At 50.6% G+C, this 15,725-nt stretch overlaps 7 protein-coding genes across 7 annotated transcripts; 6 read left to right on the plus strand and 1 right to left on the minus strand.

Annotated features, from left to right (window-relative positions):
- Positions 1-139: 139 nt before the first annotated feature.
- Positions 140-1,595, plus strand: LCP9604111_4669 (CUE domain-containing protein; the record flags this gene model as incomplete). Its single annotated transcript, XM_039072393.1, has 5 exons — positions 140-160; positions 216-525; positions 583-825; positions 879-1,148; positions 1,201-1,595. 5 exons carry the CDS (start codon positions 140-142, stop codon positions 1,593-1,595), a joined length of 1,239 nt encoding a protein of 412 aa, XP_038929159.1.
- A 388-nt stretch (positions 1,596-1,983) lies between these two features.
- Positions 1,984-2,434, minus strand: LCP9604111_4670 (mitotic-spindle organizing protein 1; the record flags this gene model as incomplete). The annotated part of the gene is made up of 3 exons (XM_039072395.1): positions 1,984-2,052; positions 2,140-2,217; positions 2,345-2,434. The coding sequence occupies 3 exons, from the start codon at positions 2,432-2,434 to the stop codon at positions 1,984-1,986; spliced, it is 237 nt and encodes a 78-aa protein (XP_038929160.1).
- Positions 2,435-4,038: 1,604 nt separating this feature from the next.
- LCP9604111_4671 (uncharacterized protein) lies at positions 4,039-4,956 on the plus strand (the record flags this gene model as incomplete). Its single annotated transcript, XM_039072396.1, has 1 exon — positions 4,039-4,956. The coding sequence occupies one exon, from the start codon at positions 4,039-4,041 to the stop codon at positions 4,954-4,956; it is 918 nt and encodes a 305-aa protein (XP_038929161.1).
- A 328-nt stretch (positions 4,957-5,284) lies between these two features.
- On the plus strand, positions 5,285-5,794 carry LCP9604111_4672 (GNAT family N-acetyltransferase; the record flags this gene model as incomplete). Its single annotated transcript, XM_039072397.1, has 1 exon — positions 5,285-5,794. One exon carries the CDS (start codon positions 5,285-5,287, stop codon positions 5,792-5,794), a length of 510 nt encoding a protein of 169 aa, XP_038929162.1.
- A 525-nt stretch (positions 5,795-6,319) lies between these two features.
- On the plus strand, positions 6,320-9,175 carry LCP9604111_4673 (putative transmembrane glycoprotein; the record flags this gene model as incomplete). Its single annotated transcript, XM_039072398.1, has 1 exon — positions 6,320-9,175. The coding sequence occupies one exon, from the start codon at positions 6,320-6,322 to the stop codon at positions 9,173-9,175; it is 2,856 nt and encodes a 951-aa protein (XP_038929163.1).
- Positions 9,176-10,577: 1,402 nt separating this feature from the next.
- LCP9604111_4674 (PP2C family serine/threonine-protein phosphatase) lies at positions 10,578-12,106 on the plus strand (the record flags this gene model as incomplete). The annotated part of the gene is made up of 6 exons (XM_039072399.1): positions 10,578-10,827; positions 10,887-10,960; positions 11,027-11,111; positions 11,180-11,386; positions 11,439-11,699; positions 11,763-12,106. 6 exons carry the CDS (start codon positions 10,578-10,580, stop codon positions 12,104-12,106), a joined length of 1,221 nt encoding a protein of 406 aa, XP_038929164.1.
- Positions 12,107-13,271: 1,165 nt separating this feature from the next.
- Positions 13,272-14,916, plus strand: LCP9604111_4675 (choline-phosphate cytidylyltransferase; the record flags this gene model as incomplete). Its single annotated transcript, XM_039072400.1, has 4 exons — positions 13,272-13,780; positions 13,884-14,234; positions 14,293-14,701; positions 14,779-14,916. 4 exons carry the CDS (start codon positions 13,272-13,274, stop codon positions 14,914-14,916), a joined length of 1,407 nt encoding a protein of 468 aa, XP_038929165.1.
- Between the last annotated feature and the right edge of the window lie 809 nt (positions 14,917-15,725).

The following is a 15,725-nucleotide window of genomic DNA, read 5'->3' on the forward strand; positions in this document are numbered from 1 at the left end:
GCCCGCTATCACGTGCGCCCCACGTCACTTGAAGCTTCCCCGATATGTTCTGCTCTCAGACATTCTCAGGCAACACAGTTTTTGTGAATTTCCCTTCAGTCACTTTCAATACTCTGGCAGGTCCTGAATATACCTCAAGATGTCAGAGGAGGAAAAGATGGTATGTTTCAACCGGGTATCATTTCTTATCGCATGAGGCTCACGTTCATACCCAGAACACTTCCAGCAGACCCTCAGCTGCCCTTGGTTCCTCTAACAGCCTCCGAGCCGAGTCACCGACCACCGCGCGCCCGATGGACTTTGACGACGAGCCCCAGGAGAACGGGATTATTACGTCCGACCCTATCGCTACTCAGCCAGCTGCCGCCGAGGCAGCCCCGCCAAAGCCGCCCCGGCCCCTGAACCCGAGAGAACAGTCGGAGAACACCCTTAGGGAGGCATTTCCAAGCATAGAGCCTGGCGTCATTAAAGCGGTCCTGACCGCAAGCAATTGGAATGTCGAGCCGGCGTTCAATGCCCTCCTGGGTTCGTGGGGAATCTACTAAGAAATGAGTATGAGCTGACCACGACCTCGGCTTGCAGGTATGACCGACCCCAAGGCTCAAGAAGAGATGGCACCCCCGCCAAAGCCGCCGCGCCCAAGCCAACAGAGCACTGCTGCACAGCGACAACTGGAAGCCGATGAGATGTATGCACGTCAACTATCTGAGCATTACAATGCGGCAGGACGTCGCGCACCACCCCCGGGCTGGGAGAGTGATCCCCGATACCAGCGACCTAGAGGAAGCGAGGAGTCAGAGGAGAGAGAATACAGCTTTTTTGATGGTACGGGCTATAGTGGCTTGCCGAATGGGCTCGTGCTAACTGGACGTTTACAGATGATCTACCTGTGATTCGCGAGAACCTCCGCAAGGGCTTCCTGGAGACGCAGAGTAAGGTTAACTCGTGGGTAACAAACCTGAAGAAGCGTATTGATGGAGAGGACCTGGATGAGGAGCCTAGCCATAATCAAAGAGAGACTCCTGTTCATGCCCGGCCCCGACGTAGTGGTGATATGGGCCGTCGCAGTGGAGATCGTGAGCGTTACGACGCGGACCCCAAGGTTCTCGGGGATGATTTCTCTGCTCTTGAGTTAAGGGATGGAGAAGGTAGATAACGATCTCAAGTGTGGCATCATTGGGTCTTGCTAACTGTGCACAGCTCCCCCACCTCGCCCCCCTCGTCCGGGCCGCCCCAACTCTAAACCATCCGCATCTCCTTCTCCAGATAGGCGTAAGGTGTCTTTCCAGGATGGACCGCCCGTCGAGATCGACAACCTTTACGATGCTTCCACGCCATCCAAGCGTCTCAGCTCAACAGGCAACAAGGCGAGCAAATGGCAGCCACTGTCCACCGTTGAGCCTTCTCCCGTCGCGGAAAATGACCCATTCAGCCTTGGCGACAGCGATGACGAGAAGGAAACTAAGATCAAGGAGCATACCACGGGCTCGGAGGGCGATCAGCCCAAGCACGTCACTGTCGAGTCAGTCTCCGACGAAGTGGGTTCCACGGACCAGGAGACCAAGGGCGCGAGCAAGCCCGACGAGTCAAAATAATCGCGAATGTCTGGAATTTGAATATCCCCACTGTTATCTGCGCGAAGCACTTCTTGCCTTTCCTCCCAGCCCGTGACCATATTTATTTCCCCTGTCGTTTTACTCTGCCAACTTGCTCTGCTATGCGCTACCCACCTCCCTGATTTTACGATACCTAGTAGAGGTAGCCCAAGACGTTTTTCAACCTTCGAATACCTGCATAAACCCAAGCCAAATTGAATCTGTATTTGTACCGGAAAGAAACAAAACAAAAGGGTATATCTCCGACTGGCCCGTATAGTAGCCTCAACGCCAAAACCAAAACAAACCAACAGGCCTCGTTCAATTCACTGATAGGCATCAGGCAACTCCCGAGGTCTCTTACACCCACGCCGACTCCCCAAAACTATTACTCCATGGCGGGAGCATTACCCACGCGCTTTGAACCTGTCTCCTTGCGCAGATCCTTGATGACAGTCTGTAAAGTAGAGTCAGCTGAAAGATACCTCCAAAAGCCGAGTAATGCGCGTAGAGTGCTGTTATTGGTCTCGGGGGAAACGCGTACCGCCAAAGCATCGGGGTTGACCCCGTTCTCAATGAGAGACACACAAAGTGACAGCTCTGTCCGGTCCAGGTTGGTATTCTATTCAAAATATCAGTTTTATGGTTACAGCTTTATCTTCTTTTTGTAAAGAAGAGAGAATGACGACATGGATTAGGCAGTCTTGAATTCTGAATCCTCTCTAGTTTAGTCCGGGATAAGCACGCACCAGCAAGTCGGAGATCTCCTGAAGAATATCGATGACTTCTCTGGCAGCTTGGCGCTTGTCATCAGCCTGATCTTGAGTTTTTGGCGGCATATTTTGTTTTGAAATTGAAGGTGGGGGTTGTTGAAGTGTAAGGCGGTTGAATCTGTGTGGTTGGAGTTGAGTTGATTGTGTGGGACTCTGCTGCGGGTCAAGGCAAATCATCGGCGCATACGGAGTATATTGCATGGAGTACTCCATACATTAACGTGATATTTGATATTTTGATAATTATCTGTATTCTCTAGGATACAACATTTTAGTTAATCTCTTAAAATCTATGAGATATTGCGAACACTAATATTAGTAGGGCATTCTCTATTCAATTGTCAATAGATGGCAATCTGTACACTCTCAATCCTCGCGATAAATGCATTGTCCATAGATGGGAGAATTGGACTATACGCGGCCACCTTGATAACTACCACTAAGATCTAGTGATCTTCCCATTCGCACCGAACCCTAATCACAACCATCCCCGCCCTTCTTACTACCCGTAGACGTTAGGACTCGGGTGAGATAGAAACAGATCCAATAGGGAGATTGAAGAAAATCTGATATTATGGCTATTTATGTCAAACGAACTGTGCAATAGAGTACCTATTAGGCTGATCCGGCTAATCCTAGGGCCAGTGAATACTTTTGTTGTTTTTCGGCATCCGGAAGTTAATGAATACCTACATGTATGTAGGTTTACACCCTTGTAGGGGACTTTTGTTTGCTATGGGTTGTGTATAGGGTTTACCATATGTAGGTAGTAGACATTCTTTCACATCCTTTTCGTTTCCCTGTTTCTCTGTATGCCTTTTACATACATTTTTCTTATATTTACATAATTTGAGACTACTTTGCCTTACTGTGACAGCCTAACTCCATGCAATGGGCCATTATGAAGATATATTTGATCCCTAAATAGCGTTACCCTACAGAAATGTCCTGGCATCGCCAATATGCCTCTCGTGAGCATGTAGCTAATGTAGGTTTGTTTTGGGCATGTCTCTAGGAAGAGGTGATTGGAGATATCTTGACAACATTGAGATCAACTTTTAAAACTGTATCAAAGTAATAGATTGAATGGAGGTCAGGACGGAGAGCTGCATGGTCGAGAGGTTGAGGTATACATGTGAAGCGTTACATCCTAGGACCTAAGCTGAGCACACGGCAAACCCCCTAGAAGGTCATACTTCGCCTACAGTAGCTGTTCTTTCACTAGAGAGAGGATTTATATAACAAGCTTGGAACATTCTAAGAACTAGGTCATGAAAAACGAGGATAGAGCCTCAGGCCCTCGTACTACATATGTACTATGTAGCTTGTATGTTGTAAGCTTCAAGAGAAAGCTGCATATAAATAACCATTCAATAGAAGATAAGATGAACCAAAGGTAAATACAAATATCATCAGGTGATTCTATCTTCGGTTTTGTATCTGGAGATAGCTGATATAGAAACGTGGACCGGGAAAAAAAGGAAATGCGACAACATTGGTACGAGGCGAACGGCGATGCGTACTAAATGGTTAAGGTAAATGCGTTCAGAGAACGATGTAATCAACCAAATTAAAAGTCAAGCTGTACACACCGTACTTCAGCTCTTCTCTTACTCACATTTCCCACGAACCCATCTGCAGCCAGCCCTATCGGGTTGAGGCCAAACATCATGCCTTTCAGCGTGACTGCATTCAATAGGGACACGGGATTCGTCATCGTACCATCGACAGACCCAACAGCCTGGCAACAATTCCGACACCGACCCTGTCTTTTCCTCGCCCGCAAGCTCTCTGCCTGGCGACCAGCCAACCGCCCCGACCTGCCTGAAAAACCTATCACTGTAGTCTGTATTGCAAACGCCCACAGACAGCGACCAGTGATACCGCATGGTGACATTCTGATCTATGCTGGTGGGTTGGCAGCAGATGGATCGCTCACCGAACTCCAAGCCACGCTGGACTGGCTACGATCTCAGCCTCACTACACTAAAATCGTTGTGGCGGGCAGATCTGACCGGTATCTTAACGTATTCAAGAAGGGGGGTGACCGCTGGAGATATGGATATCACAATGCGGCACAATGGAGCGACATCATCTATCTGGAACACGAGCATGTCACAGTGACTGCTCAGAATGGACGCCAACTCCAGATTTTTGGAAGCCCATACTCACCAAAGACTGTTCCGTTCCCGGCCTTCCAGTACCCTGAGACTGATAATATTTGGGACCAAATCCCTGGCAGCGTGGACATTCTCATCACTCACACACCACCATACACGCACCGCGACTCTCTCCAAGGATGCTGGCATTTGTTGGAGCGGCTTTGGAGGGATCCTCCCCGACTGCATGTTTTTGGCTGTTCTCTTGAGAATTATGGCTCTGAACTTTTGCATTATGATGCTCTTCAGGAGGCCATGGAGCGCATTGAGGCTGCCGGTGGGGGCTTTGTCAATCTTCTGAAGGTGCTCAAAGCGCTTGTACAGTCCTTTTTCCGTCCTAGCATCAAAGCTAAGACTGCGCTCGTGAACGCATGCATTGAAGGGGGATTGTGGCATCCCGGACGCCAACCAATCACGGTTGTTATTTGACTTGGGCTGGAAATTGGTTGCCTATGCGCCTAGGCACTTTGAGGCACTTTGCGAGGATGAGGTGACTCGATGCGTGATTTACCAATGAATGAACCACCTGCTTTAACTGTACATGCCTAGACGCGTAGATGAAATTGAGATATTGTCGACTCGTAGTTGTTTATAGACCAAGGGGATTCTCATTGGTCGAAACTCACCGGTGGGGACCACGACACTTTTCACTACACTCGATGTTTGAACTTCCTACTTTTACACGGCATAAACTGTCACAGTTACAGTGTCAAATATCTGGAACAGGCGTGCTAAAACTAGTCAGCCGTGGTCTGGAATGGCACCTCGATCCGAAACGGGAGGAATGTCCGGCCTCACCATCTCGGACATTCATTCCTTAAAGAGGAACGAGGCACTGGAGATTCTTGCCCAAATTTCACGCGTCGAGAAAAGGACCTTCCCCACCAATGAGGCATTTCCATTCGGCGAGGATTTGTGGAGAAAGAAGCCTAACACGCGAGTTCTGTACGCGATTCGAGCCAAGGGATTGCAATCTGATCTAATTGCCTATGCGGTCTATGTCCGACAGAAGGGCGTTGCGCTCTTGCACAAAGTCTGTGTGACAGAGCCTAACCGCCGTCAAGGTGTCGGCCAGGAGGTGCTGTCCTACATTCAGCAGCGCCTGCGAAAGGAGGGCTGCCAGTATATTCAACTCTGGGTGGACCAGGCCAGGGAGCCTGCACGCGCCTTGTATCTCCGAATTGGATTCGAGGAGCGTGAGGTCATCCCTGATTACTATGCCCCTGGACGAACAGGTATCAAAATGGTCCTGGACTTAGAAGCGTGATGGTTGAGCCACTGCCGTCAATGCTGCACTCCACGGGCCTTTTTCCCCCCACTAAAAATGTGCCTTGCCTTATCGGTCCCTTTGTAATACATCCTAGGGACAATAAGTCATGGTGGTTGGACGCGTCTATGCTCCTTGGCTGCTGCAGGAGCCACCTATCGCTACCCCTTGCATAGACACGGGCATCTTCGAAACGTGAGATTATAGCGATCGGGCCTGTGTCCATTCTCCGCTATCATTCTGCTACATACCTCCGTGATATCTAACATATCCAGGTATGGCTTTTTTCAAAGGGCACGCCTTGAATGTCTCCCTGGTCCCTTTGGTGCGAGAGGGACCGCGATCCTTTTCTGGAAGATCATGCGTGATACTCATTCATCTTCGTCCTGAATCTCTTTCTTTCAATCTTGACTACTTTCACTATCTTTCGCCGTGAGACTGGGAGCATCATTGGTGATTGGCGAGCTAGCTGTGTAATTTCCAGCTATATACAGTTCCAGTGTGCTCGCGTTCTCTCAATCGACCATGGCGTTCTTTCTCACCATCGTGCTGGCTTTCCTGTCCGTCGCCAGTGCAGCATCACTGTCTGCCAATTATCCTATCAACGCGCAATTGCCACCTGTTGCCCGAGTTTCACAGCCTTTCCGATTTGAATTCGCCCAAAGTACTTTCTCCAACAGTGACGCGGACACTAAATACTCTCTATTAAACGCACCATCATGGCTTGAAGTGGACAGCACCAGTCTCACCCTATCCGGTACACCGCACTCAGGCGACAGTGGCGCGATCACTTTCAAGCTTGTGGCATCGAATGGATCGGAAAAAGACAGCATGGACGTTACTCTAATCGTGACAGCAGACCAGGGACCGACGGTGAACAAACCGCTTGTACCTCAGCTGCAGAAGTTGGGACCGGTCTCATACCCTGCCACGCTGTTCATTCACCCCGGTATTCCATTCTCGATTGAGTTCGATCCGGATACCTTCAACAACACGCATCCCTCCACGATCTACTACGGGACATCGCCAAACAACGCCCCGCTACCTTCCTGGGTCAACTTTGACCCGGCAGCCCTGAAATTTGTTGGAAATAGCCCTGCTTTTCCAGGCGCGGGGCCTCAAACGTTTACCTTCCAGCTGATCGCATCAGATGTAACTGGATACAGTGCGGCCAAGATGACTTTTGAACTATCGATCGGTCCCCATATTCTGACATTCAACGAGACTGTCCAGACTTTTAACCTTACGAGGGGAGAGGAGTTCAACAGTCCTAATTTCACTAGTCTTCTCTCTATGGATGGTTCGCCAACTTCTATCAAAAAGCTGGCAAAAGTCGATGCTGAACTGCCGAATTGGTTGAAACTGGATAAGGACAATATATCGCTGAGCGGGACGCCACCGAATAATGCTGTGAACCAGAATATTACTATTGCCGTTACAGACTCTTTTCAGGATCAAGCGCAGTTGATGGTTCGCCTAGAATTCCTCAAGCTGTTCCTCGATACTGTCGATGGCTGCGAGGCCGCGATTGGCCAGGAGTTCAAGTTTGTGTTCAACCAGTCTATTGTCACTGATGACTCTGTACAATTGGAGGTCGATTTGGACAACGATCTCACATGGCTTACTTACTTCTCGGACAACAAGACTCTTTACGGACACGTTCCGGATGACATGGATCCTAAGAAGTATACCATCCCTCTTACTGCATATCAAGGATCGACCAAAGACACAATGGACTTCATTCTCGATGTGCTGAGAGCCTCGGACACACACTCGAATCCCACAGATCCGTTTACCAATTCTAACAGCCCCAACCACAAGAAGGCTGGCATCATAGCCATCTCAGTTGTGGTTCCATTCGTGGTGATTCTGAGTCTGCTGATTCTCTTCTGCTGCTGGCGTAGTCGCAAGAGCTCAGCCACGGTCGAAGAAGGTCCGTCCGACAGCAAGATTCCTCCGCCACGACCTGTTAGGCCAGATGTTCCTAATTGTCAGCCATCCATGGCGGAAAGACCTTCTCGTGATGACAATTCCGAAGATTGGATGAGTCCTATCTCCCCATCGTCGATTCCCAAGCTCGAACTTGGGCCCGCGTGGAACGTGTCATCATTTGATAAACGGGAGCACCCAGTTAACTTTACTATCCCTGAGCCCGTTGTTCCCCCTCGCTCTCCTGCTCGCAACTCTCCCACTCGCAACTCTCCCATTCGCGGGGGCTTTGTCCCACTACGAGACCCCATCACCCAAGAGGACAACCCAGTCCAAACTGTCTCACCTTCCAGGAAGCAAAACAATCGCCTCTCATACACCAACAGCCCTGTGCGTCGTAGAACCACCAACCGGTCCCGACGAGAGCCATTGAAGCCGATCCAAGCGCGAGCCGTGAAGCGAGAATCTCTCCAATCATCCAAGTCCAAGAGATACTCAAAGCGCTCAAGCGGTATTTCCTCCATTGCCTCTGGACTACCTGTACGATTCAGCGGAGCCGGCCATGGTGCCGGCGGCTTCGGACCTCCTGGACACGGCGTGGTGCACGCATCGTGGCAAAACGCACGAGCATCAATGCTGAGCGATGAGACTAGCCTAACAAATATGGCGCCGATTTTCTCGCGTCCGCCAGCAGCAGGACGCATGCGCCACAGCATGGCATCCAGCCTCCACGACAACTACAAGCGTATGACCCTACGCACTGTTGAGCCCGACGACTCCATCCTTTCCGAAGCCGACTCCCTCGAAGCCTTTGTCCACAGCCGAGCCAAGCACCGCAACTCCTCCAACCCTCTCTTCTCCGCGCAAATAAGCCGGCGCACTTCCTCGGGCATGCGCGCACTCGACCGAAACCGCAGCATGCGGAGTCGTGCCGACACCGTCTCCGTGTCAACCTTCAGCGACGAATTCCGCCAATCCATCCAAGAACGTCCCTTATCGACTGCGATGTCCGCCTCTGACTACGGTGACGACAGCAACAACAACAGCCGCTTCTCTCAATATCAGAACTCCCAATTTCAGAACCAGCCCGGTCTGTTTCCCCTTGCTGAGGGAAGCGTATATGGCCAGAGCCAGTTGAGTCTCGCACAAGACTACCGCGGTGCTATCTCCCCGCTGCCGCGGTTCTGGAGCGAGAATAGTCTGGGCAGTGCTCGGAAATTGGAGGGCCAGGGCACCTCTCAGCCTCAGAAAGTGAATGATGAAAATGCTATGCCGCCCAGCTCGTCTATGATCTCGGATTTGGACGAACATCTGTCCCGCAAGGTCAGCCCTAGCAAGGACCCTGATCATCCGTGGTGGCTGTCGTCGCCTCTTGAGCCCCCGCGGCCGCCGAAGAGTGCTGATAATCGGGGTCTTCCTGTAGCCAGCAGTGGAGAGCTGGCATTTGTTTGATCTCTGACTTCTTCGCCTATATTTTCCTTGTTTGATGTCTCTCTATCTCTCTATTTGTCTTTCTTTTCTTTCTATTATCGTTTCTGGCGTTATCCGGCATTGCGAGCATGATATCCATTGGCTTTTCTATGGTTGATTCGTTGGTATTTTGGTATTTTAGTGAAGTCTCTATGCTAGTTAATCTAGTTCTAGAGCCAATAGTAATATCTCTGCTTCATTGTTTGATCGTTATCGTAGTGGGCCACTGGGGCTTTTAGGATACACCGCTTGGCTTTCTAACATGGAATAATACTGTGCGATGCGATACACAAGTAGTAGCATGGCTTATGAGCGGGATAAGAGCACCAAAGAGGAATATTAATCCCTACATATAAGAACTATAAGAATAGTGTAGATTTTGAAATTTTCGAATATGGCGTGACTGTACGGTGACTCCATGGCCCCTATTTATCGTACATGGAGATTCTCTTCAGGCTCAATGAGATACAGAATACAATATGTTAGATCCTACGTAGTCTTATGTATGACTTCTTTATAACAAATATCTCTGAACTCCTAAACTTCCTCCAACATTCCCAGAGAACAGGCCAGACACCACCTCACGTGACTCTATAGAGGCACGGCGTAACAAAAGCGGTAAACGCAATACCAGGAAATCTCTGCGAGGGTCTTGTCTGGACTCGGACTTCTCTCTCCTAGCTTCCTTGAAACTTGTCTTTCTAATCCTCATCTGCGAAAAATCCCTGTTCTTTTCCAAAAACATCCCAAGGCAAGAAATCCTATCGTCATCCGTCGTTCCCCACTTATCGCGGGACCCAGACGCGCGCTGAAAGCCCTGCGCCCTCATCTGACCCTTTCCCTACAGCACATCTCCTAGCATTTTCCACACTTCGATCCGGAAACCTCGAATCCCCCACCTTCCCCGAATTATTCAATCTTTGCCAATATGGGTCAAACCCTATCGGAGCCGGTGGTCGAAAAGGTGAGTCGATATTTCGCTTTTTTGATTCACACCCCACACTGGCCCATTGTGACCCTCCAATGTCCTTTCTTATGGCGTCGAAACACTCCCCTTTCTTGGCTTCTGTTATACCTCTGAACCAGGGGGTTATGGACCGAGTCCCTCTCAGTTCTTTCCGTTGAACAAATAGTCCGTGCTGTCGCTCGGAGGAATCTTCCTCGGGTTGCCATGCGGGGTCTTGGGTAGTTCAGCTGAGTAGTGGGGGGTGGTTCGAGCAGCAACGAACTGGCATCGCAATCCTACCAGGCAGCCTTGCATATGTTGTGGAAAAGCATCGAGTGTAACTAACTTGTTATTTTTCGCTTGTTACAGACCTCGTCCGAAGGCGGGGATGACTCCTGTGTGTATGGTGTGTCGGCCATGCAGGGCTGGCGAATCAGCATGGAGGACGCCCACGCTACAATTCTCGACCTCCAGGCAAAGTATACCGGCACCAACGAAAAACCGACCGATCCGGAACACCGTCTCGCCTTCTTTGGTGTGTACGATGGCCACGGTGGAGACAAGGTCGCATTATTCACCGGCGAGAACCTGCACAAGATCGTCTCTCGACAGGATGCTTTCGCCAAGGGCGATATTGAGCAAGCCATGAAGGATGGTTTCCTTGCGACTGATAGGGCTATTTTAGAAGGTTTGTGCGATGTTGTCGTTGCCGAGGTACTTCGTGCTGGATCGCTGACTTGAACCCAGACCCCCGTTATGAGGAGGAAGTGTCTGGCTGCACTGCTTCCACGGCCATTATCTCACAGAAGAAGATCTGGGTGGTATGTTATGACCTTGAAAAAAAAAGCCCCTATATCCGATTAAAGGGGTAAACTGACCGGTCAAAGGCCAACGCTGGTGATTCACGATCCGTCTTGGGTGTCAAGGGACGTGCAAAGCCACTCTCATTCGACCACAAGCCTCAGAACGAGGGTAAGTGCATGGAATCATACAAGCCGCTACATGAAACATTATGAGGGTCTGACAAATAATTCAAACAGGCGAGAAGGCTCGTATCACCGCTGCTGGCGGCTTCGTCGACTTCGGTCGTGTCAATGGCAACCTTGCCCTGTCCCGTGCTATCGGTGACTTTGAATTCAAGAAGAGCCCTGAGCTCTCTCCCGAACAACAGATTGTCACTGCATACCCCGATGTGACCGTTCATGAGCTGACGAATGATGATGAGTTCCTGGTGATTGCCTGTGATGGTATGCTTTCTATTACTCCCTCTCGCTATTATCATTGCTAAACAATCTACAGGTATCTGGGACTGCCAGTCTTCTCAGGCTGTGGTTGAGTTTGTCCGCAGAGGCATTGCTGCTAAGCAGCCCCTTGCCCATATCTCTGAAAACATGATGGACAACTGCCTTGCCTCCAACAGTGAGACCGGTGGTGTTGGCTGCGACAACATGACCATGATCGTGATCGGACTCCTACAAGGAAAGACCAAGGAGGAGTGGTATAACCAGATTGCAGAGCGGGTTGCGAACGGGGATGGTCCTTGTGCTCCGCCCGAGTACGGCAAGTCTCCCGAGGAACCCGAAAGCATCCCCACTTCTTCGTGCTGACGGGCAGTTCGTGCAGCCGAGTTCCGCGGCCCCGGAATCCGGAACCAGTTTGAGGATAACCCGGATGAATATGACCTGGAGATGGAGCGTTCGCGTGGATTAGGTGTCCGTTCGGGCCGCATCATCCTCTTGGGAGATGGCACTGAGCTCTCTTCGGACCAGAACGATGGCGAACTTTTTGACCAGACCGAGGAAGACCAGGACCGTACCAACCAGGTGCAGCACGAATCAAGCACCCGGAACGACCGCCAGGCCACTCCTGGTCCCCAGGGGAAACAGGAGAATGTCAGCGGGACCTCTGCTCAAATATCCGAATCCCCGGCTTCCACTGACGCCGAGAAAGAGAAGTCCGCATCGTAGGCTATGAACTTATGAACCGTCCATCGATTGGTTCTCCCTGTTTTGGTTTCAACCTGGTTTTATTTTCCCTGCCCACAGTCAACGACCCTTCCCCTTGATTCCACGATCTATGCCTTGTTTTCCTCCCCTTTTCTTTGTTTTGCAATTAGTTATCGTCGGGCTCCAGTCCCGAGCCTGTTACACCCTTTTTTTAACTCCTTCGACTTGAAATGGATAATTGTCAGAGACGGGACATGCGGCAAAGAGACACAGACGGAATTGAATGAGATGAAAGACAAGAGCTTTGAATTTCCATGGAGGTCGATGTTGAAAGAGAGAGCCCTTCGCCGGGAGCTAAATGGGCCTCATGAATACGTTTCTTACTTTATGCCATCACCACAACGAGTTACCGCAGAAAATGCCCGCTATTGACGAGCCATTTACCTACAATTCCTATCCGCTTTTTTTCCGGGGTATTTTTCTTCCCCCTCCTAATTCCCGGTCTATTCCCTACCTACGGTCATTGATTTACCTATACGAGAATGAGTACTAGGGGCGCAAGCTGGTAGAGCTGGGTATTGATTGAGATTTTGTCAGGAGCAATGGACAATGACAACGATCATTTACATACCCTTTGGCGTATATCTGATGCATTGCGCATTTTCTTTGTACCTTGGTAGATGTTTCATTGTTCTATTCTGGCAACGGCGAGTCATGTATATTGACGTAGGCCAAGCCAGGATGGGAAACTCCTACCATCAAGTCTTACCAATTGCGTATTTGAGTCTGGTAGCAATGAAGCACACAGTACTCCGTAAAAAAGAGTACATTCAACGGTAAGGCGATGTATGACGTCCACGATGTCCACGATAACCCCTGTAACCCACACGTGGTCGGTGTAACCCAGTCCTGCCAAGCCTTTATTTGCAATCTCCCGGCCGTATTTGCAATTCTCGGTATTGTAAAATTCAACCCCGTACACTCTACATCCTGAGACCGTGGCTTATGACAGTGGAGTTCGGCCCCCACTCTTTCCCCAAACAGAAAATTACCAGTGTCCCCTAAAACCGGGTTGCCGTCATTCAGGGTTCTACATCAATTCTCTCCCTAATTCTCTCGGTTCGCCATCCTTTCATTCATTTCCCTCGGAAGACATCTCTCATTCATTCTTCAGGGCCAAATCATCATGTCGCCTTCTACTTCTCCCGCCGGCAAGCGCAAGCGCAGCGCCTCCCACCTTCCCGCGCCCGTTTCCAAGAACGTCACAGCTGACCTCCAGTCGTCGTCACGCGACGCGTCTAACGAAGAAGGGGGCAAGGACTCAACAGGGCCCGCCAATGCCAACCCCCACAACGCCAATGGTACCCGCCACCCTTCTAAGCGGGCCCGCAAGGCTGCCGCCGCCGGTGCTGCAAGCCACACCGAGGTGAACGGGGTCAAGCCGGCCGTCAACAAGGAAGACCCCGGCGAGCCATCTGCGACTACCGCCAGCAATGAGAAGGAAGATGGGCCTCGGTCGCGCCCCGGTTTACATATCGATTTGCCCGAAGATGATGAGCCTGTTACAGAGGAGCAGATGGCGCCCCCGGTCTTTGGACGCCTGCAGGATCCCGTGGGTTATCATACTAACCCACCACCAACGGGTCGCTCAGTACGCGTTTATGCGGACGGTGTCTTCGATTTGTTCCATCTTGGGTAAGTGATCACACGAGCGGATCAGGTTTTGGTTTCAGCCCCCAATTTCTTCGGGCTGTGGGCTTGCTCAATTGGGTAATAGTTGCTGACTATCACTTTACAGCCACATGAGACAACTCGAGCAGGCTAAGAAGGCTTTCCCCGATACTTATCTGATTGTCGGTGTGACTGGCGATGAGGAGACGCACCTGCGCAAGGGTCTGACGGTGCTCAGCGGCGCCGAGCGCGCGGAGACTATCCGTCACTGCAAGTGGGTCGACGAGGTCATCCCCTGCTGTCCGTGGGTTGTGACGCCGGAGTTCCTGTCCGAGCACCAGATCGACTACGTTGCCCATGACGACCTGCCCTACGAGGCCGCTGAGGGTGATGACATCTACGGTCCGATCAAGGAACAGGGCAAGTTCCTGGTGACCCAGCGTACAGAGGGTGTCAGTACCACCGGTATCATCACACGGTATGTTTCACCTCCCACATCAAATCCAACGGACTACAGCTGACATTATTACCTACAGGGTTGTCCGCGACTACGACCAATACATCTCCCGTCAATTCAAGCGTGGCGCCTCTCGCCAAGAATTGAACGTATCCTGGTTGAAGAAGAACGAGCTCGAGATCAAGCGCCATGTCGTCGAGTTGCGTGATAACATCCGCAACAACTGGACCATGACTGGCCAGGAGCTCGGCCGTGAATTGCGCCAGATCTGGCAGAACAGCCGTCCTAACAGCCCCGCGCCCAGCGCCCGCAACAGCATGGACTGGGGAATGCGTGGACCCCTCACCAGCCCGACAGGCGGCAGCAAGTCGCACCTGTCGCGTGTGGGTGCGGAACACAACCGCGCAGATAGCCCCATGGGCTCACGCCGCAATGAGGATTTCGCTACCGGGTACAGTCTCGGATTGATCGGAGGCGTGCGTGCTTGGGTAGGTTACATCCCACAATCGCTGGATATGCAGCTCAGCTTTATCTAGTTTGACTTGTACTAATGTTCCTCATACAGATGGCCCGCAGTCGTCAATCTCTCCAGGAACCCCCTAGTGGGATGCACAGTCCCACTGACGAAGAACTCGAGTCCGAGCATAACAATGGCTATGACGAGGAGGTGCGTGGCCGTGCCGGTCACGTCTCTGCTCAGTAGATGACTTGGCTTGGTGCCTTTGATGCCGTATGTCCCGAGAAGCTACACATTGGGTGGTAATTATATACCTGCCATTCCAGTCCCTATAGCCGCAATTCCCCCCTTTCCCCTGCCCCACCACACTTTCCTCCTACTCTTTTGCATATGTATCCATCTTTTCATCTTGCATTCGGTTCGTGTCCTATACCTTTACAAATTGTCCCGTAACTGGCGGTTTCTCCTATGTCGGGCGCTTGGTGTCTTTTTTTTTCTTCTTCGTGAATAGACTGTATGCCGGCCTTGGCTTGTTCAGGTTCGATGCAGTTCTTTTCTGATTTGTTTTCTTACTTGTCTTGATTTTTGCTTTGGTTGTGGTTCGGTGGTTTCAACGCTCCTCCTTCCCCTTAATACTCTCCCAATGAACTTTTTCTTGTTTGATGTCTTTGTATATGGCCTTGATTTGGTGGTGATGATTGGTGACTCCTTTCCTCTGATCATGCTCTGACCATGATCTTTGATGTTGGTATATCCTTCAAGGCCATTCCTTATCACCTGTTTGTTCTAGTTTGTTTATAAAAGCTGGAATTGATGGACAGCTGATCGGGTATGGTACATCACCTCGCCTTGATCGTGTCCGGATATGAACTGCACATAGATTGAGATAGCTTTGTTTGATGTTTCAGTTTCCAATTGCGTGGCCAATTGAAACTTTGCAGGTTACTAGATCTGATAGATGTTGTGTCAGTATAGAATGTATGTCCTGTACGACTATATCCGTGAGCCTGCTAGCCCTAATCTACGTATCGTCTCTTCTGGGGCATTGCCACCTA

Source organism: Penicillium roqueforti (genome assembly GCF_015533775.1).
Source record: "Penicillium roqueforti strain LCP96 04111 chromosome Unknown scaffold_10, whole genome shotgun sequence".
In the NCBI taxonomy this organism is placed as follows: Eukaryota; Fungi; Ascomycota; class Eurotiomycetes; order Eurotiales; family Aspergillaceae; genus Penicillium; species Penicillium roqueforti.